Source organism: Oncorhynchus masou, chromosome 9 (genome assembly GCF_036934945.1).
Source record: "Oncorhynchus masou masou isolate Uvic2021 chromosome 9, UVic_Omas_1.1, whole genome shotgun sequence".
Lineage (NCBI taxonomy): Eukaryota > Metazoa > Chordata > Actinopteri > Salmoniformes > Salmonidae > Oncorhynchus > Oncorhynchus masou.
Genome location: NC_088220.1, coordinates 47318031 through 47344986, shown reverse-complemented (window position 1 = coordinate 47344986; position 26956 = coordinate 47318031). Strand labels below are relative to the sequence as shown.

The 26956-nt window shown below is 44.1% G+C and overlaps 1 protein-coding gene across 1 annotated transcript in view; it reads right to left on the bottom strand.

The window, feature by feature from the left end:
• The window catches only part of grik4 (glutamate receptor, ionotropic, kainate 4), a 224476-nt gene that overhangs the window by 9179 nt on the left and 188341 nt on the right, over nt 1–26956 (bottom strand). Inside the window, exons 11-18 of the mRNA XM_064974177.1 lie at nt 17236–17439; nt 13712–13825; nt 7204–7313; nt 6126–6299; nt 5035–5200; nt 4045–4270; nt 3246–3374; nt 188–306 (exon numbers count right to left, since the gene is read on the bottom strand). Of these exons, the coding sequence (XP_064830249.1) occupies nt 188–306; nt 3246–3374; nt 4045–4270; nt 5035–5200; nt 6126–6299; nt 7204–7313; nt 13712–13825; nt 17236–17439 (1242 nt within the window). The remainder of the gene's footprint in view (nt 1–187; nt 307–3245; nt 3375–4044; nt 4271–5034; nt 5201–6125; nt 6300–7203; nt 7314–13711; nt 13826–17235; nt 17440–26956) is intronic.

The following is a 26956-nucleotide window of genomic DNA, read 5'->3' as shown; positions in this document are numbered from 1 at the left end:
AAGGAATGGTGCACACTTGGCAAGGGGCTAGCAGGGATAGGAAGCTATGTGCTTCACCCTGTGTGAGGCAGCATAGTGGGGCTCGTGGGGCTTGCTGCTTCTGGAGTTGAGCTGAGTCTGGGAGAAGAGCGCATCAGGGCGGGGAGAGGGAGACAAAGCAGATGCAGGTAAAATAGCCCTCTCTCACCTCTGTTCCGGGCGTCTGCCGCAGAAACCACATAAACTCCAGCACCGCCATGAAGATGGCCACCAGGAGACCGCACACCAGCACCACGAAGATACCGCCTATGTTTTCCATGCCTAGTCCTGGGAGGGAGGGAGAGAGAGAGGGCGAGAGAGAGAGAGAAAGAAAGAGAGAGAAATACCAGAAATACCTTATTTAGATAAGTATTCAGACCCTTTGCTATGAGACACAAAACTGAGCTCTGGTGCATTCTGTTTCCATTGATCATCCTTGAGATGTTTCTACAACTTGGAGTCCACCTGTGATAAATTCAATTGATTGGACATTATTTGGAAAGGCATCACACCTGTCTATATAAGTTCCCACAATTGACAGTGCATGTCAGAGCAAAAACCAAGTCATGAGGTCTAAGGAATTGTCTGTAGAGCTCCGAGACAGGATTGTGTCGAGGCACAGATCTGGGAAGGGGTACCAAAACATGTCTGCAGCATTGTAGGTCCCTAACAACACAGTGGCCTTCATCATTTTTAAATGGAAGAAGTTTGGAACCACCAAGACTCTTCCTAGAGCTGGCTGCCCGGACAAACTGAGCAATCGGGGGAGAATGGGCTTGATCAGGGAGGTAACCAAGAACCCAATGGTCACTCTGACAGAGTATCACAGTTCCTCTGTGGAGATGGGAGAACCTTCCAGAAGGACATCCATCTCTGCAGCACTCCACCAATCAGGCCCAGATGTGCAGCAACGCTACCCATCAAACCTGACAGAGCTTGAGAAAATCTGCAGAGAATGGGAGAAACTCCCCACATACAGGTTTGCCAAGCTTGGACCGTCATACCTAAGAAGACTCGAGGCTGTAATCGCTGCCAAAGGTGCTTCAACAAAGTACTGAGTAAAGGGTCTGAATACTTACAGTATCAGACAAAAGTTTGGACACACCTACTCATTCAAGGGTTTTTCTTTATTTTACTATTTTCTACATTGTAGAATAATAGTGAAGACATCAAAACTATGAAACAACACATATGGAATCATGTAGAAATGCAAAAGTGTTAAACAAATCAAATTATTCAAAGTAGCCACCCTTTGCCTTGATGACAGCTTTGCACACTCTTGGCATTCTCTCAACTAGCTTCATGAGGTAAGCACCTGGAACGTATTTCAATTAACAGCTGTGCCTTGTTAAAAGTTAATTTGTGGTATTTCTTTCTTCCTAATGTGTTTGAGCCAATCGGTTGTGTTGTTACAAGTTAGGGGTGGTATGCAAAAGATGGTAAATCTATTTGGTAAAATACCAAGTCCATATTATGGCAAGAACAGCTCAAATAAGCAAAAAGAAATGACAGTCCATCATTACTTTAAGACTTGAAGGTCAGTCATTTCAAGAACTTTGAACGTTTCTTCAAGTGTAGTCGCAAAAACCATCAAGCACTATGTTGAAACTGGCTCTCATGAGGACCGCCACAGGAAAGGAAGACCCAGAGTTACCTCTGCTGCAGAGGATACGTTCATTAGAGTTACCAGCCTCAGAAATGGCAGCCTAAATGAATGCTTCAGAGTTCAAGCAACAGAAACATCTCAACATCAACTGTTCAGAGGAGACTGCGTGAATCAGGCCTTCATGGTTGAATTGCTGCAAAGAAACCACTACTGAAGGACACCAATAATAAGAAGAGACTTGCTTATGCCAATAAACATGAGCAGTGGACATTAGACCGGTGTAAATCTGTCCTTTGGTCAGATGAGTCCAATTCCAACCTCCATGTCTTTGTGAGACGCAGAGTAGATGAACGAATGATCTCCACATGTGTGGTTCCCACCATGAAGCATGGAGGAGGAGTGATGGTGTGGGGGTGATTTATTTGAATTCACTTAACCAGCATGGCTACCAAAGCAGTGATACGCCATCCCATCTGGTTTGCGCTTTGAAAGACTATCATTTGTTTTTCAAAAGGACAAAAACCCAACACACCTCCAAGCTGTGTATGGCCTATTTGACCAAGAAGAAGAGTGATGGAGTGCTGCAGCAGATGACCTGGCCTCTACAATCACCTGACCTCGACCCAATTGAGATGGTTTGGCATGGGTTGGACTGCAGAGTGAAGGAAAAGCAGCCAACAAGTGCTCAGCATATGTGGGAACTTCTTCGAGACTGTTGGAAAAGCACTCCAGGTGAAGCTGGTTGAGAGAATGCCAAGAGTGTACAAAGCTGTCATCAAGGCAAAGGGTGGCTACTTTGAGGAATCTAAAATCTAAAATCTATTTTGATTTGTTTAACACTTTTTTGGTTACTACATGATTCCAAATTTGTTATTTCATAGTTTTGACGTCTTCACTATTATTCTGAAATTTAGAAAAAAATAAAAATAAAGAAAAATCCTTAAATGAGTAGGTGTGTCCAAAATTTAGACTGGTATTGTATGTAAATGTGATATTTCATTTTTTTTTTGTTTTGCTTTGTCATTATGGGCTATTGTGTGTAGATTGAGCGAGGAAAAAAACTATTTAATCTATTTAGGAATAAGGCTGTAACGTAACAAAAAGTGGAAAAAGTCAAGGGCTCTTGAATACTTTCCCGAATGCACTGTATATACACACACATGCCCATGCCCACGCCCCCACACACACACTTTATTTGAACCCATCAATCAAATTTACAAAAAATGGATCCAAACATTTCAAAGGTCCCTGTATGCATGGCACTCAAGGGTACAGAAAGCACCTCCTCCAGACAGTGAGGCTGCCCACGACAGCTGAAACAAAGCAGTACCTAGCCAATTGCTGTGCCCTATTTTTTGTCAGGCCCACAATCTGGAGGCCACGCACTTCAATCCTGTGTACGTGACTGCCAAATATCAGCGCCACCACCCGAGTCTGTCCAAGCGTGCCACGAGGGGCTGGGATTTAAGCACGCACGCACACACGCCCACACCCCACAGTCAGCATCACAGTGACCCTGACACTTAACCAGTCTAAAAAGGGTGAGTAAGATGAAAGGGGGAGGACAAGGGGGAAGGATGGATGGCGAGAGAGAGAATGAAAGATGGAGGGTTAAAGGCACCTTTGGCACGGTGATCCTCCTCCTTTGGACACTTGCCACCATCCCACCATTTCCTCTTCAAGATCTCTAGACGGTTGTCTTCTTGCAGCTTGAGGATGGCAAGGTCAAACTCATCCCGGTACACTGACCCTGAGGAGGAACAGCCAAATGCACAGAGGGTCACAGCCCTGCAAAGACCATCTCGTCAATGATTGAACACATATTTAAATTCCTGGAAAGTTTCCTGTAGCATGTGTTTTTATGCATTATGATGAGTGCAGTTTACAAGAAGTGCTAGTCTATATGTGAGTGCGTCAACGTAACCATCCTATGACCTATGATTTGCATATCCCACACTGTATTCTGAGGCAGTGTTTCTCAAATTGAATAAATACTGGTAAGTGGTAAGGCTAGGGGTTTCCGAGGACCGGTTTGGGTAACGCTTTTCAAGGACAAAGACCAACACATTTGTTGGTTTGACTTTGAACAATGAAATATAGATTATTCAAGCAAACTCCAGTCCATACCAAGAGTGGCTTTAAATAATTTCACTCATTCCAGTTTGCTCCACTTTTCATGGACTTTGAAACCGAGGTAGTGACAGCATTTCCTTTTCATGAACACTGCACTAAGGACAGCGAACAGAGAAATCCCATACATTTGGCAAAAAGATGCCCACTACAGTTAGCGTCATGTAAATTATGTCTCTTCTCTTACCCACTGCAATGCCGATGTATCCAACAGGCCTATCCGGGTGAGGTTACAATTGATACTCTCTCCTCCTGCCCACCCACCCCTCCATCCCCTTCCCACCACTTACCCACTGGCATGCCGATGCCATAGCCCTTGGTGTCCAGCAAACCTCCTATCTGAGTGAGGTTACAGTTGCGCTGCCGGTAGTACTCGTTCATGGTGCTCTCTAGCAGGTAGGCATAGTTGGAGTTGACCACGCGGGCGATGCCCTCCTCCGTGCTCTTCACAAACACACTGGGCTGCTTGGAGTGCATGAAATTCCACATGCGCTGGTACGTCTGGTAGCGCGAGTTCTATGATATAGGGGGACATGTCATAGAAGCACGGTCAGATTTAAATTGTTCAATTCTTTATTTAACCTTTATTTAACTAGGCAAGTCGGCTAAATAGTCACTTATTTACAATGACGGCCTACTCCGGCCAAATCCGGACGATGCTGGGCCAATTGTGCTCCGCCGTTATGGGACTTCCAATTACAGCCGGATGTGATACAGCCTGGATTCAAACCAGGTACTATCGTGACACCTCTTGCACTGAGATGCAGTACCTTGGACTGCTGTGCCATTCGGGAGCCCAATATGGTCTGATCTGAGGGCTGAGGGCATGCTTTGAGCTCTGGAGCACAGAAGAGGCCTCATAGGAATCTAAAGGAGAGAGAGGAGCTCCCTCTCCCTCTGATTCTCCCTCTCTCTTTCTGTCTTTGTCTCTGTCTTTCTCTCTTGGTCCCTCTCTCTGTCTTTCTCCATCTCTCTCTGTCTTTCTCTCCCCCCCTCTCTTTCTCTTTGACAGGTGAAACCCTGCTTTGTGGCCAACTACATAGACAGACAGGGAAAGTCAGTGGCTGACCCACACTGCCTATCTCTCCAGGTGCAGCACTGAGTTTTCCTTCAGGGGGAAGAGGATATTGACAATCAGACAGGAAACAGATAAGTCATGGTCAGTGGAGATGGAGAGGGGGACAGACAGTGAGGTGACAGGGTCTAAGATAAGATCAGTGACAGGTCATCTATTATGGTGGAGGGGGCCGTGTGCGTGTCCATGTGTGTGTGCCCTTCACCTGGAAGAAGGTCATGGTGGAGCCCCCGTGCATGGTGCCGTACTCGATGGCCGTCTGGTCAGCCAGGTCGTCCACTGACTCGATGGGCACCTCCATCCTCTGGACAGTGAGGAAGGCAGCCAGGTTGGCCGTGTAGGACGAGATGATGATCAGGGTGAACGCCCACCTGGAGGGACAGCGGGAGCAGCAGTCAGACGTACCGACTGGGACCACCTCAGAGGTACAGTATCACCTATAGACTCACACAGACTACCTCAGAGGTACAGTATCAGCTATGGACTCACACAGACTACCTCAGAGGTAGAGTATCAGGTATAGACTCACTCAGACTACCTCAGAGGTACAGTATCAGGTATAGACTCACACAGACTACCTCAGAGGTAGAGTATCAGGTATAGACTCACTCAGACTACCTCAGAGGTACAGTATCAGGTATAGACTCACACAGACTACCTCAGAGGTAGAGTATCAGCTATAGACTCACACAGACTACCTCAGAGGTAGAGTATCAGCTATAGACTCACACAGACTACCTCAGTGTCTACCAGGTATACTGTGCCTTCTGTCACCCTGAAGATGGCACAGTGACGCTGAAACGTTGGTGTTTTCTTACCCAATAAATGAATGTGAGGTTATACATATACAGTGTGCTACTCTTTGTTTTTATAGCTTACCAGGTATAGACTCACACACAGACTATCTCAGCGGCACGGTATCAGGTATAGTATCAGACGCTGCGTTTTCCATGACCACGTGACCTGAATAGGAAATACCCAGGGCCAAGATGGCAGGCTAATTGGAGCAGCGGCACACAAATTACATGATCAAAATGTTACTTTGATATCCCTGAAACCACAGTAGAGAGGTCAAGGCCACGGGCTACAAGTACGGTTCAGGTCTGCAAGATAGTGTGGAAGCTTCGAGACGGATACATATGCAGTATGCATACAAGTGACTAAGTGTGACTGAGTGAGTACACCCTTTCCCACACTACTGCGCCAAACCGAGCGGTACCTTGGTTATACATCCACCATAGTTGCTGGAACTGTGCTGGGAAGGACGAAGTGAGAATCATTTTTTATTGTACTCACCATACTCCACTGACGCAGCGCGTGGAGAGGGCGCGGGGGGCGATGGTGGACCCCTGCTGCATGAACCCCCCCACGGGGAACCAGAAACTGTTGCCCAGCGAGTATTGGTTGATGAGGAGGTTACAGCGCCCCTTCAAGCAGGGGTGGGGATTGTACCACTCGTAGGGGGTGAGTCTAAACAGACACGCAGACACACAGACATGAACGCAGGCACACAGTGAGAGAAATTAGAGGGGGGAAACAACAACTGAAACAGTCAGCGAAGCACAAAGTAATCTTGAATCCCATGAGGTGGTGTAACGTGGTTTTCAGTTCCCCTGGGTCAGCTGGTGTACACTCCCGTACACCTGCTGCAGTCTGCTGTGAGCAGACCATTGAGCTGCCATGACAGCTTCCGGTATTACTGTGTTCTTAGGATGATCCAAGTTCTAAAAACCTGTAATTAATTTAAAGCATGCTTCGACCACAGGCAAATCTTCAAGGGGAAAACATAATGCAGAGCGGTACAAGGGTAACACTGTATTTAGCCCCCTTCAACATACAAACGAGTAAAGAATAATTGACCTTTGGCAACCCCTCCTCTCAGAATGTCTCATTACAGCTGTTGTCGCTGTCACTTTTCAGTGGGAGGTTGTTTTCTTGTATTGTTGCTTTTTAAATGTACCAAATGTTTCTTTTAGGTACAGTCACATGACATCAACCTGTAATCAAGATGGTTCCACTTCCATCAACTTGAGAAAGGTCCCCCCCCCCCACACTCTTTTTTCACAGAAATGAAATGACTTATTTACACAATAAATACATACATACATTATGACATCAAGGGGTTGTTGCCTGCTACCCAAATAATCTCTCCTTCCTCCTGAAGTGTGCACTCGTTCACTACTCCATGGGCTATAGGGAATTCCCATATACCAGTCATTTCCTTTCAAATCCATGAACAAGTGCACAACTCGGGAGAACGGAGAGACTATTGGGACGCAACACATAGTGGAGAGTTTTACTGTATACGACACGTCAGTTCCTCCAAAGCACCAGCAGATGTCAATGTAGAGCTGAGAGGAGTTGGAGGACGCACCTGGCAACCAGAAAGAGCACACAGCTGACTGCCAGGTAGGCTAGCAGCATGAAGAGCCACACCCCAGGGGAGAAAGGGTCTAGGAAGGAGAAGTAGCCAGGTCTGCGCCCCTACAACACACACACACGCACGCACGCGCACGCACGCACACACACACACACACACACACACACACACACACACACACACACACACACACACACACACACACACACACACACACACACACACACACACACACACACACACACACACACACACACACACACACACACACACACACAGGGAGAGAGAGAGAGAGAGAGAGAGAGAGAGAGAGAGAGGAGAGGTGGTTAGCTACATTACATATACACAGATACACCCTAAACCAATACATCTGTATGACCAAGGGTTCCTGTGTTTTCTCGGACTGAGACTCCGAGACATGGAGCTATATGCCTCAGGTCTAGATTTACTACTGGGAGATTTATCAGCCTGAGTTTTGTATAGAGCTAATTCATACTGCTTAATTATCTAGCACTGATGGCCATTGTCCACAAACTGAAACCAATTACGTCTGAAATAGAGCTGTGGGAAATTGCGTGGTTGAAATTGACCGCAGAAGGCTAGCGCAGTAGCTAGGGGCAATTACATTATCTTCAATGGAGATGGAGAAACTCAAAGCAGTCCAGTCCATCAAAGACAAGAACTGTAAGGAAGGACCTGGTGTTTTTAGGGGCAACAGCACAGCTATGTAGGTTATCGGATTACCTTTAAGTGATCAAACAGCTTATTGTAAGAGTAGGCCTATTCTTATGACATATTCTTAACACATTGGGGCCACATTTGATATGTAACATGTGTCATCAATTCACCAAAACGACAATCCCCTTGATAATAAGCCATACAACATACATCTAATACAAATGTCCCCCCCCCCCCAAAAATATATATTTTGTGTGCGGCGAGCGGATAGGATTTAAAGGTCATAAACCATTCTAAATGATTAATTAATGCGTAATTAGGCCTGGATGAGGCCGGATATTCATTAATGTGTCTGTAATCACTCCCATATTAGTGTAATTGAGCAACATAGGAGTGGAGCTGGAGATTTCTAATTACAGTAGGGAGAATTAGGACTGTCTGAAGAGCCTAATGCTACCAGCTGATGGTGGCCTGCCTTCTGAAAATGATCTATTTATGGTGCCAGCATCAATGTATTCTCTGATAAGGGACTCTGTAATGGTAGTCAAACTGGTCAGAGGCCATTAGTGTCTTAGAGAGTCTTGAAACGAGAAAGGGTAGTGTGTGTGAATCTTCTTCGAGGATGTGACCGCCAGGTTCAAACCCGGGTCTCCTAAGACAAGACTGTCTTAGCCCACTGAGTTAACGCCGAGGCATTGTAAAACCACCTCCGTTACAAAGGCAGGACCTACAGTAAAACAGCGCAATGCAGTGACAACTCCTGCAAAATAAGAAACCACACGGCAAAAAGTAACTAGGTGAGGGTTGTGCTGACACGATCCAATCTGGTGCCAAGTGAAGTGAGCGTTTTGTTTACAGCGCTACTCCATTTAATTCCCTGTTTAGTTGCCACTAAGAGACCATTAAGAAAGAGCAGAGCTGTTGAGGAAGCAGCACAACACCAGCAGATGGTGTAGTGAAAAGATCAGAGAGAGAGAGAGAGGGATGGATGGAGGGGGAGAGAGAGAGAGAGAGAGAGAGAGGGATGGATGGATGGAGGGGGAGAGAGAGAGAGAGAGAGAGAGAGAGAGAGAGAGAGGGGATGGATGGATGGATGGATGAGAGAGAGAGAGAGAGAGAGAGCGAGAGAGGAAGAGGTAGAGAGAGAGAGGAAGAAAAAGTGAGATGGGACATGCTGTTCACTAATCTCTACTGTGATATGAATGTTTAAGGAGGTAGAGAGGGCATTGGGCTGTGTGATATACAGTAACACTATGAAGTGAGCTCAACTTTCAAGAAGTAACGTTGGTACACAAGAACAAAAACATAGCCACACCTGAAGTAATGGAAAAAGTTGCCTAGGAGAATCAAAAATGAAAGACCAGAGTCAAAGGGACTGACAAGGCGAAGGTCTGTGTGACCGAACTATAGTTTGATGATGTTACACCTTGAAAGTGATATAGTAGTGTGTTTATATTCTCTTGGAATTCCTATCAAGTATGGCTCGGCCAACCATTCTATTTACTTGTGTAAAGCCACTGAGCATTTTCTCCTCTCGTCCTGTATTTAACATTCTCTGTGGCCCTCCAGACATCTCAGCAAAGCAGTGCTAAAACCCTTTAACAAGCAGCTCAACCGGGCAGTTGAGCTAATGTTGACAACCAATTCTAAATTCAATTAAACGTATTCATTTTGTTTGGCATATTCTTTTAGTTTAAGGATCATGCGGTTTTCATTATCGGACTGAAACACCCATTCAAATATGGCTGAAAACCAGGAAGTGAATGTGAGCAAAATCGAACGTCATTTACTACACATTTTTTTGTGTTAATTATGTGCACAATAGGAAATTACAAGGTTGTAAAATGTTGCTGACCTCTAAAACACCATTAAAGAATGATACTAAGATATTGTTGTTTTCCAATTTTATGGTCTACCAGGCAGTTGAGTTGCCCATTGCTTTAAGTCAAAGCTAGTTATAATGGACTATAGACAAATATTATGAGACTTCGTCTGTGCAAATACAGAAATCCTTTCATACCTATATCATTATTTACTGTCTGCCTGTTATCTTCAATATGTTTCACAATATCATTCAGTACATGTCATTTTACTGGTATTCTAAACATATAAACAGTAAATGTGTGAATTTACATGAATTTGAATATTCATATTTTGACACAAATATGTATATAAAGGCAATTTAATGTATCATCTTTTTATGATGTAAAAAGTCTATGCAAATTCTAAGACAAATTGAATTTACTCTAATGTTTGCTATGCATTATTTATCGAAGTTTATGTCATGCAAACAAAAATTAGCAATTTATGGCCTCCTATTGAGGCTAAATACACATCTTTTGCAGAGCAATACTTTTCCTGATATTTTTTTCTTGGTGTGCCAGTGAAAGGGTTAAGTTGTTAACATGTTATTCTGTGTGTGTGTGTGTGTGTACTGGGTGATGGAGGGAGGTAGGTAGGGTTTATTTCTTCTCAAATAGGAGAAGGAGGCCCCTCATGCTGTCAGGAAGCTCTCTGAGGTGCCAGTCATCTGCACTGATCTGTAGTCAAGGTGGGCATCACGACCGGTGAAGGCCGCTACGAGCACAACGGGGATTTTTTTTGTAAAACTTTACTTGAAGCCTGCACGTATACTGGTTTATTACTTGTTATATGCAAGTATGCGCCTATGATTTATTAAGCGGATTATAATATGTAATGGCTCAATTTCTTTTTTCAGGACTGTTACCACCTGACTACGGGCTCTGCACTGTACAACAGGTCTCTGACTGTAATCATGGCTGCATCCACGCATGCAGGGCACTCTGACTGGATAGGAAGGTCTTTATTGGACATGAGCCTTTATAGAGTGTAATTATCATCATCATCCCATCAAATGGAGAACCGGGGGAGGTGCCGGTTGTGACAACTGCCTCATTGCCCGTGTTGGTTTTACAAGCAAATCCAAACAATCAGAAATGAAGCGTTATACAAACCCCTCTCCCCATGGGCTCCACTTTGTGTTAAGTGGCGGGATGTAAGACCTTTAGCACAGAGTTTCTAAACCCAGAGGCACAACATTGCGAGACTTCCGGGAACGCTTAGGAAGCAGACCAGGCTGGGGTTTGAGAAGCCAATGAGAGAAGTGAAAACTTCATCCTTAGTTGTTACATTTCTCAAAATCTAATGGCAAAACCTAAGATTTGAGCCAATGTCTTAAGTAGTTGAACTTGTTATTACTCCAACCTCGTGAAAGTGACACGTTTTCATTTTTGTCAAAAACAACTTTATATCAAAGGAATGCCTTTTGATTTGACGGCCAGCACAAGTGCAGTTTGAAACGGGACGACCGTTAGACCTGATGACGTGTTTCTGCACGTGAGCTTAGCTAGCCAATGTCCACATGACAATGTCCACATGACAATGTCCACATGACAATGTCCACATGACATTGCCTACAAGTGTGATCGGGGATTTCTATTGGAGAAGCAGTTTCTTCCTATCTTCATACTGTACTATCTTTGCCTTTAGTGAGTGAGGTCACATTCAAGGATTTCACCAACATATCTTCCTCCCTCCCCTTATTGTCATTCCCCACACATTCAACCTGGGAGGGAGGTGTGACTGCACTACAGAAACACACGGCGTGAAGGAGAGTAACCTGTTTTTTTTTTTTCAAACACCAGCCCCCTTGAGAGATGCATGCCTATTTGTGGTCCGCCACTCACATCGCTGTTATTACGGTCTCTGTGACTACGGAGGTGGAGGTGCTTTGTTAATGTGGCGAGGGAGGGGGGGCTGCTGATTGGCCTGCCGTCCCAGATTCCCTCAGTGCTCTCTCTCGCAGGATGGGGCAGCTGAGAGGGAGAGGGCAGGCGGGGAAGATGGAGGTTGGGGCGAGATTAGAGGGGGACAGACACACACAATCAGGATCCCTGTGCCACACTCCCACAGGGCAGCTTGTGACACCACTCCCCTCTATACCAACCCTCTAATTAACTTGTGGGTCTAATTAGGTTTCTAATCTCCATACGCAACCCTCAATACTCTTTTTCTCTCTCTCTCTCTCTCCATTTCTCTCTTTGATCTCTCTGTCTGTTTCTGTCTTTACTACTACTACTAGGAAGGAGGGACTGGTGGAAAGATGTGCTCAGAACATAGAAGTAGGGGATTATGAGAAAGGGTGTTTGATGAAACAAGTGTACAGATTGGTGGAGTATACTCCAACATGGAGACATGAAGGACTTGAAGGGTAATGAAAAGAGGACCATCCCAAAACACTTTATAAAACCAGTTCATCAAGATAAGAAAAAAGAGATTAAGAACACACACACACACACACACACACACGCACACGCGCACACGCACACACACACACACACAGTTGGGGTGCACTGTGGACAGAAAGAGATTAAACAGTAGTAGGCAGGGCCAGACTAACGCATTTGGGGCCCCGGGACATCTACCTCCAGGGGCACATGCATGCCCATTCGGTAATCCGGCCCTGGTATTAGGCCAATTCTACAGCCATGCAGCAGGTAATTAACTCAACAGGCTTCTCTATTTTTCTCCATTTTCCATTGTTATTGACCAGGCTGAGAATTTCAATTCATGTTTGAAATAAGTAGAGGGGCCCTTGTTTGAAATCACAGCATCAGAAATCAATAGCTAGTGGATTAAACCTAAACAAGTGCAGTCACAGAAATTCTAATATTGAATGGTGGCGCTGGATCCTGTGGAGACCTAAGAGATTGCCAAGGGGCGCTAGGAGGGAGTGAGCTCTGGGTAAAGAGATGAAGAGAGAAGGAGACACCAGGGACAGGTACTGTGTAAAGACTCCAGACAGATAGACAGAGAGTCAAGAGTGAAATCAGTGCAGCAGACTCTCACTCTTTGTAGTTAGTTTCTTCCGCCCTTCACTCCTGACCTTAAGCGGTCGAGGCTCCACATCTCTCTCTGCCAGTTACCTTACGCATGCTCTTCCTCCCATCCCTCTATCCCCCCTCCCCCTGTCCCTCTTGTCTGTGCCCGCCTGGTTAGGACAGTGGGAGTGTGTGTGTCAATATTGAGCTGCAATGTGTGTGGGCTTCTCCTTTCCTCCTACACGCCGCCTCAGCTCGCAGGAACACACCAATGAGCACGTTCCAACGCGTCAGCAGTAGCAGCCTGCCGCAGAGGTGATATGGCAGCCCACTTAACACTGCACCTGCTGCTATCGATTCATTCAACCAACTGTTGGTCCAATGGAGCCTTTCTCCTGGCAGCTGCACCTATTAGCACCAAGGAAAGGGGAGGGACGCAGACGGACGGACGGGAGGGGGAGGACAGGGGCGGCTGTGAGTAAACGCTCTACTGGGACGCCACATTAATATTTTTACACGCCGCCGCTTGATCCAAAGCGGCTCCATCCGGCCGGTGGCCAGCGGAGAGACCAGTGTGTCAGCTTAGGTTTGGGGGAAGGCCTTTGATTAATGGTTGGCTGGTGTTAAAACACAGAGACAATCGTATTGAATTTCCACAACTGTTGCCTGGGTCTTGTTCTATACGCAGGGGTCAGGGCTATTATTGGTGCGAATTAGATCCCAGTCACAAACAGAGAAGAAGTGGGAATGGGAATGAAAGAAGTCCATTTATCAGGTCGATTCACACCCACATAACACGGAGCAGAGCACACCATCTGTTACTCTGGCAGAGGTAGAGAGAGGAGAGGGATGTAGTGGGAGGAGGAGAAGGGGCTGAACGGGCTCCCAGACAGAGGCTGATGATTGGTCGCTAGCTGTTTGTAGGGTTCAGGGGTCAGCCAGGTTGTTTTGTAGGGGTCGGAGAGGTCAGAGGTTAGTCTTACCAAGTGCACACGGTACATGATGCTGATTCCCAGAGTCATAAAAGGCTTGGAGAAATCGATAACCTTCTCCCTCTCTGCGGTGATGGTGAGCCCCGCTACGGCCAGGTCCGCTTTCTGGAATAGACACACACCACCCATTCAGATATGCACAGATAGGTACATCTACAGTAACAAAGGTTGGGTTGTGGTGGTGGAAAATGCATGGAAAGTTAAATGAAATAGTAAGTAGGCTACTGGTGTAATTCCACTCCTACTGTGCTGCCATTGTTGTCCGTGACGCCTAGTCTGCCAGCAGTGTGTAGCATCATTGGCTTTGTGTCTGAAACCTGACTCATGCAGGGCACCAGGGAGAACAGAGTGTAGAACGGAGGGGGGGTACATCCCAAATGAAACCCTATTCACTATGTAGTGCACTACTTCTGAGCAGGATCCAGTGCACTATATAGGGAATAGGGTGCCAATGTTTTTTTCAAGCTGGCGAAGAGCAGATTGTTATGACAAATCACTTGACACAGCAGCCAGTTAGCCAGCTAGGCTGAGCCAGCCAGCCAGCCAGTGCTACTCGGCATGGTAGGGCTGTGAAGGTGGCTGCTCGATCCCAGTATTCATCCGACACTGCAAAGTGCATCTGCAAGAGATTTTCATCTCCCCAGAACCCAGTGCAATCCTTCGCTGCTCTTTGTCCTTTGCAGTTGGAAAATAAGAGGATTGTTAGAGCTCAACTCTAAATGAGAGGAGAGCCTGCCTGCTTACAGCCTGCCTGCTTACAGTGTCGGTCCAAGGCCCTGTTAACTTGGCTAGAAGGCCCTGTTCAAAAGAATCAGTGGAAATATTTTGCTCTGATAGCACACCAATCATCAGTTAGTGCCATGCCATCATTGGCACAGTGCACGTTGACACTAAATAAAATTGCCTAGCAAACAACTTTGGACCAATCAAGAAGAAGAACTTTGAGATACAGTATATAGACAGTGCTGTAGGCAGAGATAATTTGTAGAGAGACAAGCAGAAAGTTTAGCATCAAGGCTAGCCCTGGGTCTTGTTATGTGGTAATGTACCCTGTCAGGTGGGTATCATACACCTTTCACTGTCAGTGGACCTATGAGGGACTCTGGCTATCATATGCCTTTGCCTTGATCTGAGAGCAGCAGTTGAGAACAGAGAGAGAGAGTGTGTGTGTGTGAGTGAGTGAGTGAGTGAGTGAGTGAGTGAGTGAGTGAGTGTGAGAGAGAGAGAGAGAGAGAGAGAGAGAGAGAGAGAGAGAGAGAGAGAGAGAGAGAGAGAGAGAGAGAGAGAGAGAGAGGTGGCTTTTCACACGAGCTTCACTCTGTTTGAGTACAGGTCCCTGGAGGAGTTGACCAATCCTGTCCAGAATAACTTGAACAGCAAAAACAGAGCTCCAAGTGCTAACACAATGGCGAAAAAGTTCTGGAAGGCTTTTTAGTGGTTGTTCACCGACAACAACTCTGAATGAACGCGCAAAACCAAGCATTTAGCCAACCCCCAGCCAGCCCGAAAGCAACAACAAAAAGTATCTCGGCAAAAAAACTCAACAAAAGAAAGAAGTCACTCCATATTAATTAATGCACCTATTGAATATTAATATTGATTACTGGAAGCTAACAGCTATTGAAAAGTGTGTGGAGAGAGAGAAAGCACACGGTATAAAGTCAGCTTTTAAATAATGCATCGTTGTATTCTTTCCCCATGCCACCACACTTGTTTCCACTTTCGCTCAATCATAAGATGGTGCCCTGGAAAAAAACGAGATAGGAAAAGAAAATCAAAGCCGTCCCTACGGCTGCTGAATAATGCATTGAGTTAGAGGTTCCCCACTGTACGTGGCATTTCATCTTCCCGGTAGGACTTTGCGTCCGTCTCTATGGCTACTTAAAGTAAAGCCCCCGTCCCCAGCTTGCAAATGAAGCCTGTGGAAAGCTTGTCCATACATTCTCTTCTCTCAGCGTTCGCTCTACTTTTCTGTGTTAATTCAGTCAGCCGCTATAGGCTAGCTACAGTACAATCTCTCTTCCTTCTTCTCCTCCTCCTCTTCTAACCCCGCCAACTATAACCCAGTCATCCACTAACCCTCTCCTTTCCAGTTTGGGGGTCTTTCCAGAGAGTGGAGCTCAGAGGCAGAGACTCAGTGACCCCACACCTTCCTGCGCTGTCTCCCCTCGACCTTCCCCCTCCCCGACATTCCTTGGTACTCCGTGGCAGCTACTCTGTAGTCTGTATTGTGTAAGGCGCAATTAGACCAAGTTGAGACCTCCTCAAGGTCCCCAAATCAGAACCAACTTGCAGGGGGACAAATGGAGACAATAATACGAGTAGGCATTCCTTTCATTTCCTTAATGGCTTTGCCTTCCATTAGCCTATAGCGAATTAAGACACATCACTTATTAAGGGCTCCCTCACCACCTCCTCAACCCTTCCACTCTATCCCCGGTCTGCGTGAACATCTACAAAAAACACTGGTCTGTGCGACCACACTCTAAGACCAGCAATATAGACCTTTCATTCACAAACAAAATGGTTCAGATGGTTTAGCAGACTGGTTAGCTGGGCCCTTTTAAAGACATGTCTGTGCTGTGAGTGTTTGCTCAAGGGTGACTGGGGCTAATTGAGATCCATTAGGACAGATGAGCTGTATCCGAGTTCGAAGGGTGAACAGAACACAGCCAATGGCTGCGTCCCAAATGGCACCATGGTCAAAAGTAGTGCACTATAAAGGGAATTGGGCGCCGTTTGGGATGCAGACCCAAGACTCTGTGTAATCTGTTTCAGGCATTATCTGGACTAATTAACAGCCTTGCACCTCCTGTACATCCTTGTTCTTTTCCTCCTCCTCCATCTTTTATCTTTTTTCCTCCTCCTCCTCACATCTCTGCATGGTTACATCCCCTTACTGTAGGATGCTCTCAATGTGAAAACATCAATCAATAGCTTTGGGCACTACTTTTCTGGATCACATCATTGGGGACATGTTTTACTACGAGACAGATTAAATATTTTGACCCTGGAGTCTACGGAGACACACAATGCCTGCACACATAATACCCACATATAGGCCCCATACACACTAAAGTTATACAACTGACAACGGTTGTAATACAACAGAGAGCTTTTCTGTCAAAAATAATTACACAAGCACTGTGGCGACAGCGCACAATGGTTGTGGACACATTTCTGTGATGACAAACTCTCCATTGTATCATGAACATACAGTATTAGTTGTATCACATCCACGGTGTCAAATCAGTTGTATAACCTGTGCTTGAGAGGGCCACTGGATGTTTGTAGGATGTTATTGGTTTGTTAGGGGTGATTTGGCAGTAATGGCTGTAAATTCATGAATAACATTTGATTAAAGTGTTGATAGTTCGAGTGGCATTATGCTGTGAAGTGGTAGAAGGGGGTAAATGGTAGGTAGATGGGAGGCGATGGAAGTGCCCAGAGTTTTTCCTGGTCAAGTCATATGGTCAAAAGAAATCCTGTTTACTACAGGAAGCTGTTGCCCTTACCCTTGAGATGAGCTCTCCCACCATGCCCGTCCAGGTACCGTTGGTCCCAGATACCCCGTACACCCCGTCCCCCACCAGATTGATACAGTACTTGAACTTCAAGATGTCCGCCAGCTCCTTCAGCATGTCCACACAGAAGCCCTCATAGCGCTCGTTCCCTTCCATCTCCTGGTGGTTTGGTCGTAGCATCACGTAAGGGTTCTCCTGCGAATGGACACAGATGTAGCAGAGCACATGTAGAATACCATGATAATGTGACGAACCAACACCTAGCGACCTCGGACCTCTTAGCGTAACGGTTAAGGTGTTGGCTTGACTGTCACTGGATCTGAGTTTGAGTCCTGGTTGGAGTTTCCCCCGAATTCACAACAATAAACATATCATAGTGTAGTACAGCATAACCTAGTGTAGCATAACATCATCTCAACCTTGACAACTTACCCTTTTTTGAGGTCAAGTTGAAATTAGCATATTGTATGTCTAGACAGTAGACACTATCTCACCAGAGGTCATTTGTTTTAAAGAGGAGCCAATAAGAATATATCTAGGCAACAATTAACTTCACCACCGTACTTGACATGGGAACAAAAGCACTCACGCACCTGTTACTGTCCTGTCTCTGTTTCGCACCACTGACTGTTTTAAAACTCGCTCTTTCTTAAAGTTTGTTCCTAATTTATGATACATTTTTTCATAATGTTGAGCAAGCAGCTCAATGATTTAAATTTGGGGAGTTAAGAGAGATTTATCAACCAATCTTTGGGCAGCATAAAAATGGGTTCACATCCTATGCCAGCCACCTTAGCTAAAAGACTAAATGTGGCTACTGTTTTTGAAGAATGCTTTAATAAAGCATGCATACAATCTCGAATGCTGTCCTGTGAGGATCACAATGGGTCAGATCAGCTTGGCAATGGTTGACAATAACCAGACCTTCTCTCACTGACAGAAGAGGGGAGGAGGGAGCTGGTGTGGGGGTTTTGACACCTCACACACACCCTGTCATAAATTGGCGAAAGTATTGGCGAAAGGAATGTCCTTTGTTATCATACTGTTTCCTGCCAAAACTTTAACACGGTCAAACGTGAATACTGGAACAATTATTCTAACATAAGAATGTGGGGAATGGTCAGAGGGGAGCTGTAGAAAACGAAAGTCATATTGGTTTTCATTTTGTGACGTCATAAAAAATTGTATGGACGAAATACTGTAACTTGGAAAGTATATCCCCTTCATCTATCAAGTTTCCATCCAATATGTTCATATAAAATGAAAAATTCTGAAAGTATTTTTGTGAAGATAGGAATGTGCTTTTAGGAGGCATAATAGATAACTTGCAATCATATCTTTTGCACGGTAAGTAGCCACGCCCCTATAATCCTTTTCGACCAGAGTGCTTAAAAGGACTGGCTGACAGTTAACATTTTAGACCAGGAAAGATGGGGAGTTGCAGCCCACGTCTAAAGTGGTTTAAATGCTGAATCTCAGAGACCAGGAAACGTGAGGCGGGAGCTACACGTTTGATATGGTTGGAACTTTGAACCTCAACACGAGGTGAAGAAATAAACTCACCTTCCTTTAGAGCAGAGAGACGGCGAGCTGCAGCTCATGACCATTGTGGTCAGAATCCTGAATACCAACACGAGGGGGAAAACAAGCTCCCCTCTCAGCCAATAACTGAGACAGCTGATTAGCTGTCTTCACTCAAATATCTAGAAAATCTAAGTGAGACTATCCTACTACGCTCATCCCCAATGGCAACTGTCGACACGGCTGGCTAGCTGTCTTCCAGAGTGAATAACAGTACAAGATGGGAAAGGGGAGACCCTTTTCGGACAATCAGAGACATACAGCTTGCCGCTGAAACACCAACAACCTTCCTAAGGAGGGCTGGTTCTGATAGAGATAAACGTCGAAAAAAGGCACTCACACGTAAATACATTCATGATTTTTTATTCCAAACGGTTCGTGTGCAAACTATATGATTACTGTGAGAATAGTTCTGAAATATATTGATGATAAGTGTATTTTTCTCTCTCTTGCTCCCCATCTCTGTTGTAACAAGCCGTCATATTGTGTCTGTCCACTAGGGACCGTTGTCTCATGTAATGTTTAATGTTTATTCTGTGCTATTATTTAGTTAGCTAATAAATAAATATTTAAACCTATTCGTGGAGTGCTGAATCATGAGTACGGCTTGGGCTTTTGCAGATGCATGAGGTTATGACTGTTCAGAATGATGATATGATAAGAGGTAATGATTAATAAGATGACTGTTTATTGATGTAATTTCTTCCTTATATAGTTTAATTCAGGAGATGGTAACTCTTTAAACAACCTCTTCAGTGGTGCCCAAAATCCTAATGAGTTAATTGTTACATGAATAATTTAAATCGGGTAACAATTAATCATAGTTAGTTGATTAAATAAATAACAATTATCAGATTAATGAAAGTAAGTCATGACAATTCACTGTGGTGTTTTTACGGACTGAATACTGTAGTATACTGTAGTATTTACCATTTACTATAGTATAAATATGGTAGTAAAAAAGGAGTAGTATATACTGTGGCGTACCACAGACTAGCCACCAGGGGGAAACTCGTCGAGGCCTGGTGACAGACGGAGTCTACATCATGCGGCGATGGCTTCCTCTGCTGGACGTGCCAGGTCTTGACGGGCCCTCCTTGCCAGGACTAAATGGGACTGATTGAGACTGGTGAGTAATCAAGGGGCTGATTGCTCACCAACCGTACGAGTCCCATAAAGCTACCAGAAGGGTAGCACAGAGGGGTTTTTCTCATGGAGAGAGGTTCCTTCCGTATAGTCTTCCTCACAGTCAACAAAAAAATAAATAGAATCCCCCAAAGGAGACAGCAATACCCCGGAACCCAGAAGACGGTAACCTGGAGAAGACCTATTCTTTTATTTTTCTTTGTTTTAATAAACACCTATCACACTGAGCTATCACACTTGTGTCCTTGTCTGATCAGTGTAAACATTTTAATCTAACCCTCTGGTCTGCCACAATACAATAGTAATTACTGTCGTGTTTTTGCAGACTGTAGTATACTGTAGTATTTACTGTAGTGTTTTTGCGGACTGTAGTATACTGCAGTATTTACTGTAGTGTTTTTGCGGACTGTAGTACAGTATACTGTATCATTTACTGTAGTGTTTTTGCGGACTGTAGTATACTGTAGTATTTACTGTAGTGTTTTTGCAGACATCACTGTAGTATTTAATAAAGTGTTTTTGTTTTATTATCTTTGACATAGAAGTGGGGGACTTTCTCCTTGAGGAAATGCTAAATGCTAAAAGAGCACATTTGACATAACCTGTAAGTAGGTAGGACTGGGTTCTGAATGGAGAGTTTAGAGCTTCCTCTCTTTTCTATAACCTGTATGGGACACAATATATGGTCTGTTTGCAAGTTTCTTACGGATGGCACAAATTGGGGTAATTTTTTTACCCCTTTTTCTCCCCAATTTTGTGATATCCAATTGGTTGCCCCATCGCTACAACTCCCGTACAGACTCGGGAGAGGCGAAGGTCGAGAACCATGCGTCCTCCGAAACACGACCCCGCCAAGCCACACTGCTTCTTGACACACTGCTTGCTTAACCTGGATGCTAGCCGCACCAATGTGTTGGAGGAAACACTGTACAGCTGGCGACCGAAGTCAGCGTGCATGCGCCCAGCCCACTAGAGTGCGATGAAATAGCTCTGTCATACTCCTATTGGCATGGCGTTTGTGTTGTCTGTTGACCGGGAGATAAATTCCTTTCCCAGTACGAAGTGGCGTTCCTCCATTACGACATAAAGTGGAAAACCGGAGACCTCAAAGACAAAGAGGACGACACATCACACTGCCACCGACCATCCTGTCACCATGGCAACAACAGTTACTCTACCTGTGGTACTATCGGCCCGGTTTCCCTTACACTTGATTCATCTTATATGGCCTTTCCCCCATTCCATCTCGCTGGAGTTTTCCGTGCACGCACCACTTCATGCTATACTGGTTAGAGAATAGGGATAATAGAATGAGGTGTTTTCCTAGCCTTCTTTGCATCATATCGGAGGTCACTGAATCAGAGCACATTATAATTGTTCCTTTTAGTTGACATACTCATCAGTAGTAGATGGAGGGAGTGAGCGGCGGAAGCATTGAACGTATGCATGCAGGAGAGCTCCTGGACTGCATGATAAAGAAGAAGAGTACAGACAGAGAGAACGAAGGGGGCCTTTCAAGGCCCTGAGTCAGAGCACAGTGACACTCTATAAATGCAAATCCTCTCCATTCATTAACTTATTAAACAGCCACACATGTTACCTTCCTTGCCCTCGAGTTGACACCTCTGCTGTGGTTATGCGGTGCCACGCGGGAAGGCACAATATAAATGCAAATGATGTCATCGCTGGCAGCAGCCTGGTGGTAGAGGCGCTCTACCATTGCAACCGGACCGACGCTTTCCCTTTATCCTCCCAAACTAGGGCTTATTAAGGAGTAGTATTTCACGGGCCAGTTTTATATTACACGGCGGGGGTTCAAGAGAGAGAGCTTGGAAATGAATAAACAAACATTCTGGATTCAATTAATAGGTCTCAACACCCCCGGCGATAGAGAGGAGTGGGCCTCTCCGCTTAATTAAACGTGGCCCATCATTTCTCGGCTAGCTCTCCCTTGTTGATTGACGAGTGTGAAACGGAGGCAAAGTAAGTATAAAGTATATTTATCTCCCCAATAGCCCCCATTATTAGGAGACTCTGTAGAGGTGGTGAAGAACATCCTCGGTTGGTGACCCGGTTAACTACTTCAGCTCATGTATTGATTGGAGATCAAGCTATTCTCAGACCCACTCTCTGGATTGGATGGTTCTGGAGGTACCGTGGGTCTCCACTGAGCTGGGGGAAAAATGCTTTTAGTTTTTATGCCCCAGCTCATGGAATAGCCTTTCAGGTCACCTTGAAGTTGGACTCGCTGGTCTCCATTGGATAGTTTAGACTGAGTTCAAGGGAGGTGATATGTGAGAGTTGTGTTTGTCTGGATATATATTGTATTTATTAAACTGATATTGTTATTTTACATGATGTTGTATTAAATTGTATTGCATATACGTTCATGTTCGTAGGGCTCCCTTGTAAAATAAACCCCGGTCTCAATGGTGACCCACCCTGTATAAATAAAAGTTTAATAAAAAAAATGATTAAAGAAAACTGCATTTTAATTAAGAGCTGGCCCATCAATCATGGTAGTAAAACCCTGACATTAATCAATAATGTATGGGGGGGTCTCTCTCTCTCTCCAAGGGTAATAAACGATCAGAAACGAACAGTAAGCATTACACTCACAAAGGTTTTTAAATAATATATACTATTGGCTCTGTAAAGTGTTGTAGCAATGTGCAAATAGTTGAAGTACGAAGGGGAAAATAAATCGGTAAAATATAGGTTGTATTTACAATGGTGTTTGTGCTCCACTGGTTGCCCTTTTCTTGTGGCAACAGGTCACGTCTTGCTGTTGTGGTGGCACACAGTGGTGTTTCACCTAATATATACAGTATATATATGCATATGGAGGTTTGGCAGGAGGTTAGGAAGTGCAGCTCGGTTTGAGCTCATTAATGTGTAGTGGGCACATAGCCGGTCTTCTCCTGAGGGAAAATAGGTATCTGGCAGGTAGCCTAGTGGTTAGAGTGCTGGGCCAGTAACCGAAAGGTTGCTGGATCTAATCCCTAAGCTGACAAGGTAAAAATCGGTAATTCTGCCCCTCAATAAAGCAGATAATCCACTCTTCCCTGGTAGGCTATCATTGTAAATAAGACATTTGTTCTTAACTGACTTGTCTAGTTCAAATAAATAATAATTGAGTGCCAGGTCTGCCTAAGGCAGCCTCTCACAATAGAATTGCCATGCTCATTGAGTCTCTGCATAGTCAAAACTAATTTGGGGTCAGTCACAGTGTATTCTCTGTTTAAGGCCAAATAACATTCCAGTTTGTGCCATTTTTGTTGATTCTTTCCAAGTTATTATATGTGTTTTTATTCATGATTTGGTTGGGTTGCTGTCCCCAGTCCACCTGGCTGTGCTGCTGCTCCAGTTTCAACTGTTCTGCCTTATTATTATTCGACCATGCTGGTCATTTATGAACATTTGAACATCTTGGCCATGTTCTGTTATAATCTCCACCTGGCACAGCCAGAAGAGGACTGGCCACCCCACATAGCCTGGTTCCTCTCTAGGTTTCTTCCTAGGGAGTTTTTCCTAGCCACCGTGCTTCTACACCTACATTGCTTGCTGTTTGGGGTTTTAGGCTGGGTTTCTGTACAGCACTTTGAGATATCAGCTGATGTACGAAGGGCTATATAAATAAATTTGATTTGATTTGGTTTAATATTTTTAGCTGTGGGATCTCTTGATAGCAAGGCCATGCTCACCGAGTCTGTACATTGTCAAAGCTTTTCTTAATTTTGGGTCAGTCACAGTTGTCCAAGTTTTAATTCTCTCTCACCACGGATGTGCTTGACAGGGTATTTGTTGTGTTGACATGCCTAACTCCTAATGTTGCATAATTCACCACTGTTTGTGAATGCTTACCAATCTATTGACATACACCAATGTCAGAAGCATTCATTGAAATCACAGGAAAATTCAATCTACCTTTTGTAATATACCACAGACAATTCTATGAAATATTGAATTTCAAGCTATGAAAAAAATGCAGAATTCCTGTATCTCTAAAAACAGGCTCCCTTTTTTCCATTGCCAGGAGTCTGGTTGGGTGCAGATAACTTCAGCTGAGTATTCCCAGTCTTCCATGACCCCCCACCACACAATTAGAACCTTACGCTACCCATGCCAGGTACATTTTCTCAAAAAATGGTTAAGATTAGGATTGGGGGAGAGAAAGCTGGTCAAATATCTGTACCAGGGTGAAACATCACCCCGAGCTGAGCCTAGAAACTTAAACAATCGACTGCACACGATAGTGAGAAAATTTGCGATCTTGAAGGTGTATCAAGTCATACCTGAGTTCGAATAGTATTCACTGCACTTGATTGAGTTTCCTTGGCACAATAGAACCAATGGCATAGTCCCAAAAGTGCAAACACCACCCATCCGGCACTCCAGGCAGGTTCAATTAAACATACAAAGTACTTGAAAGAAAACAAACACTATTTGAACCTGGGTCTAGTTCAAGGAGCTGTCACAACCCCCTCACAATACCCCCCATCACACAGAAAATAAAATTGTGTGGTCCTGAGCCTATAGCAAACTGGTAACTCAAATATACACTGAGAGTATACAAAACAGAACACATGCTCTTTCCATTACATAAACTGACCAGATGAATGCAGGTCCTTATTAATGTCACTTGTTAAATCCACTTCAATCAGTGGAGATGAAGAGGATGGATTGTGTGTGTGTGTGCCATTCAGAGGGTGAATGCGCAAGACACAATATTTGAGAGCCTTTGAATGGGGTATGGTAGTAGGTTCCAGGCGCACCGGTTAGTGTATCAAGAACCGCAACACTCAATGGCAACCCGTCATTCAGGAAAGGTGGGGCAGAGCCTGTTTTGAGCTCCACATTTTTTGCAAACGGTTGGTAATGTTCTCTAGTTGCTCCATGATTAGCTCAGTGTTCTGTCACTCGTGGGGACAGTACAGTGGTTCTTCCTTCAAAAGTTGCGTCGTACTGAAGCACAGCTTGCAGGCTGCCACAGAATTCTATGGTATATTATTTAAGTGTCAGTCATTGTTGCCATTAATGGCTAGTTAGTGCTAGTTTGACCACCAGAGGGCATCTTTGAAAATCATTTGACTGTTTTTAATATTGGCTGTACTAGAGAATTTAAAACCTTTTATTGTAAGAACATAGTATATGGGATTGATTTTAAGAAATGTAGCTTAATTAATTTGATTAATATTATGGTGTTTTTATTCCAAGAAAAATAAAAAATGAAACCCTCAGGGTTTCCGTTAGGAAAATATGGCGCTGTACAACATGACCGGTCGAGAGTAGGCTACTAAGTGACTGCGAGTGAAGAGCAAAATGATCCTAACATTTCCACACCCTAACCAATACCCAAATGGAGATTCAGTGAAAATCAAAATCAAATTGATTTATCAAGACCAGTCCCCATGCCTGTCTCAGAGCAGCACTAAATGGTGCTGAAATAGTTGACCACACGCGGGTAGGCTATTGCTCCAAATCCTATTATAACAATTGAATGACTTTGGGTGTTCCAGTAAGCAACAATTTGTTGCCTTCATGAGGCTACCTTATTCCAATATTTCTGTCATTCAGTGATATTTATAGTAATTTGTTATGGATCCATCCAGAAAACAATACATTTGGTGGACTCGGTAAGAGTCTATTGTCCTGCTGCTAGCCCATCAAGGGTGGATGGCCTCTTTTGTATTCTTAAAAGAACTCCAGTACAGAGAAGAGAAAGGACCCTTGAATAATTAAACATGTTGGTAAAATAATGTTAGACTTGGGGATTATGGTCACGGACAGTGCTATTCGCCTGTACACTACTTTAAAGTAGGCCTAATAATGCTGAAAATAATGCTTAAATAAATCGACTGCTGGTCTTTACTGTATGCTGCACATTTTTACATTGTATTCCATTTCCAGCGAGACTATTCAAGCCATTGACTCACTGACTGTTAATGATGATGAGCAATTGGCAAAGGCAATCTGGAATCAGCTGGCATCACGGGCACAACATCAACATCACTCTCATCACAGTCAGAAAACAATTGAAGAAACTTGAGTGGACTTATGGAAAGGCTCTGTAAGACATTTTATATTTATATATTTCATTTTTCCCAGAACATTAACCATGTGTGCTTTCTTATTTTGTACTGTTCTGTAGTTTCGACTCAATGATTTGTCTGACAAACAAAGACCTTTGCGTGCTGCAGGCTCAGGCCCAGACATTGATCAAAGCTGGCAAGACATTCAAGGACATCATCAAGATATTTGCTGGACCCTATGTCAGAAAGGTGTTTTTGGGACCACATTGTATCTATTGTCCTGCGAATAGCCCTTGTGAAAAACAAGTGTTTGAAAACAAGTTTTCAAAATGCCTCCAGTTGTCCATCACTACACTAAATAAAAACACAGCACAGGGGCTTTTATACAATTATAATTATAATTATACAATTACAAATACAATTGCAATTATAAAACAGTTTCTTTTTTACATGACCCTAAGCATGATGGATCGCTAATTGCTTAATTAACTCAGGAACCACACCTGTGTGGAAGAACTCATTAAGAGGCGGTTTCTAGCTTTAAAAAAATCTGCAGAACTGGGAAGGTTGTATCCCCCAAATATATACAATTTTATTGGTTGCAAGAATTTTGTATAATAATTTAAATAGAATTAAGAGTTTTGAACCCGGCATCATTTTGTGTGTCAATCCATAAACCATGTGCGTCAATCCATAAACCATGTGCCATGGAATCAGTACATTGAAAATCTCTTCAACTATTTTGCAATCTATATGTCACAGCTGTAATTTTTTGGGGTACTTAAATGAAACGGGTATATATTTTTATTAATCACCATTTTATTTAACCAATTTTTGGTTTTTAATGCGGGGCTGACAGACAAGTTCCTTACTTTTTCTCCCTTCCACTTGATAAAGGTTCCAATTGATTAAGTGTTTTTAACCACAATATTTGTTGTATTATTTGTTCTGTC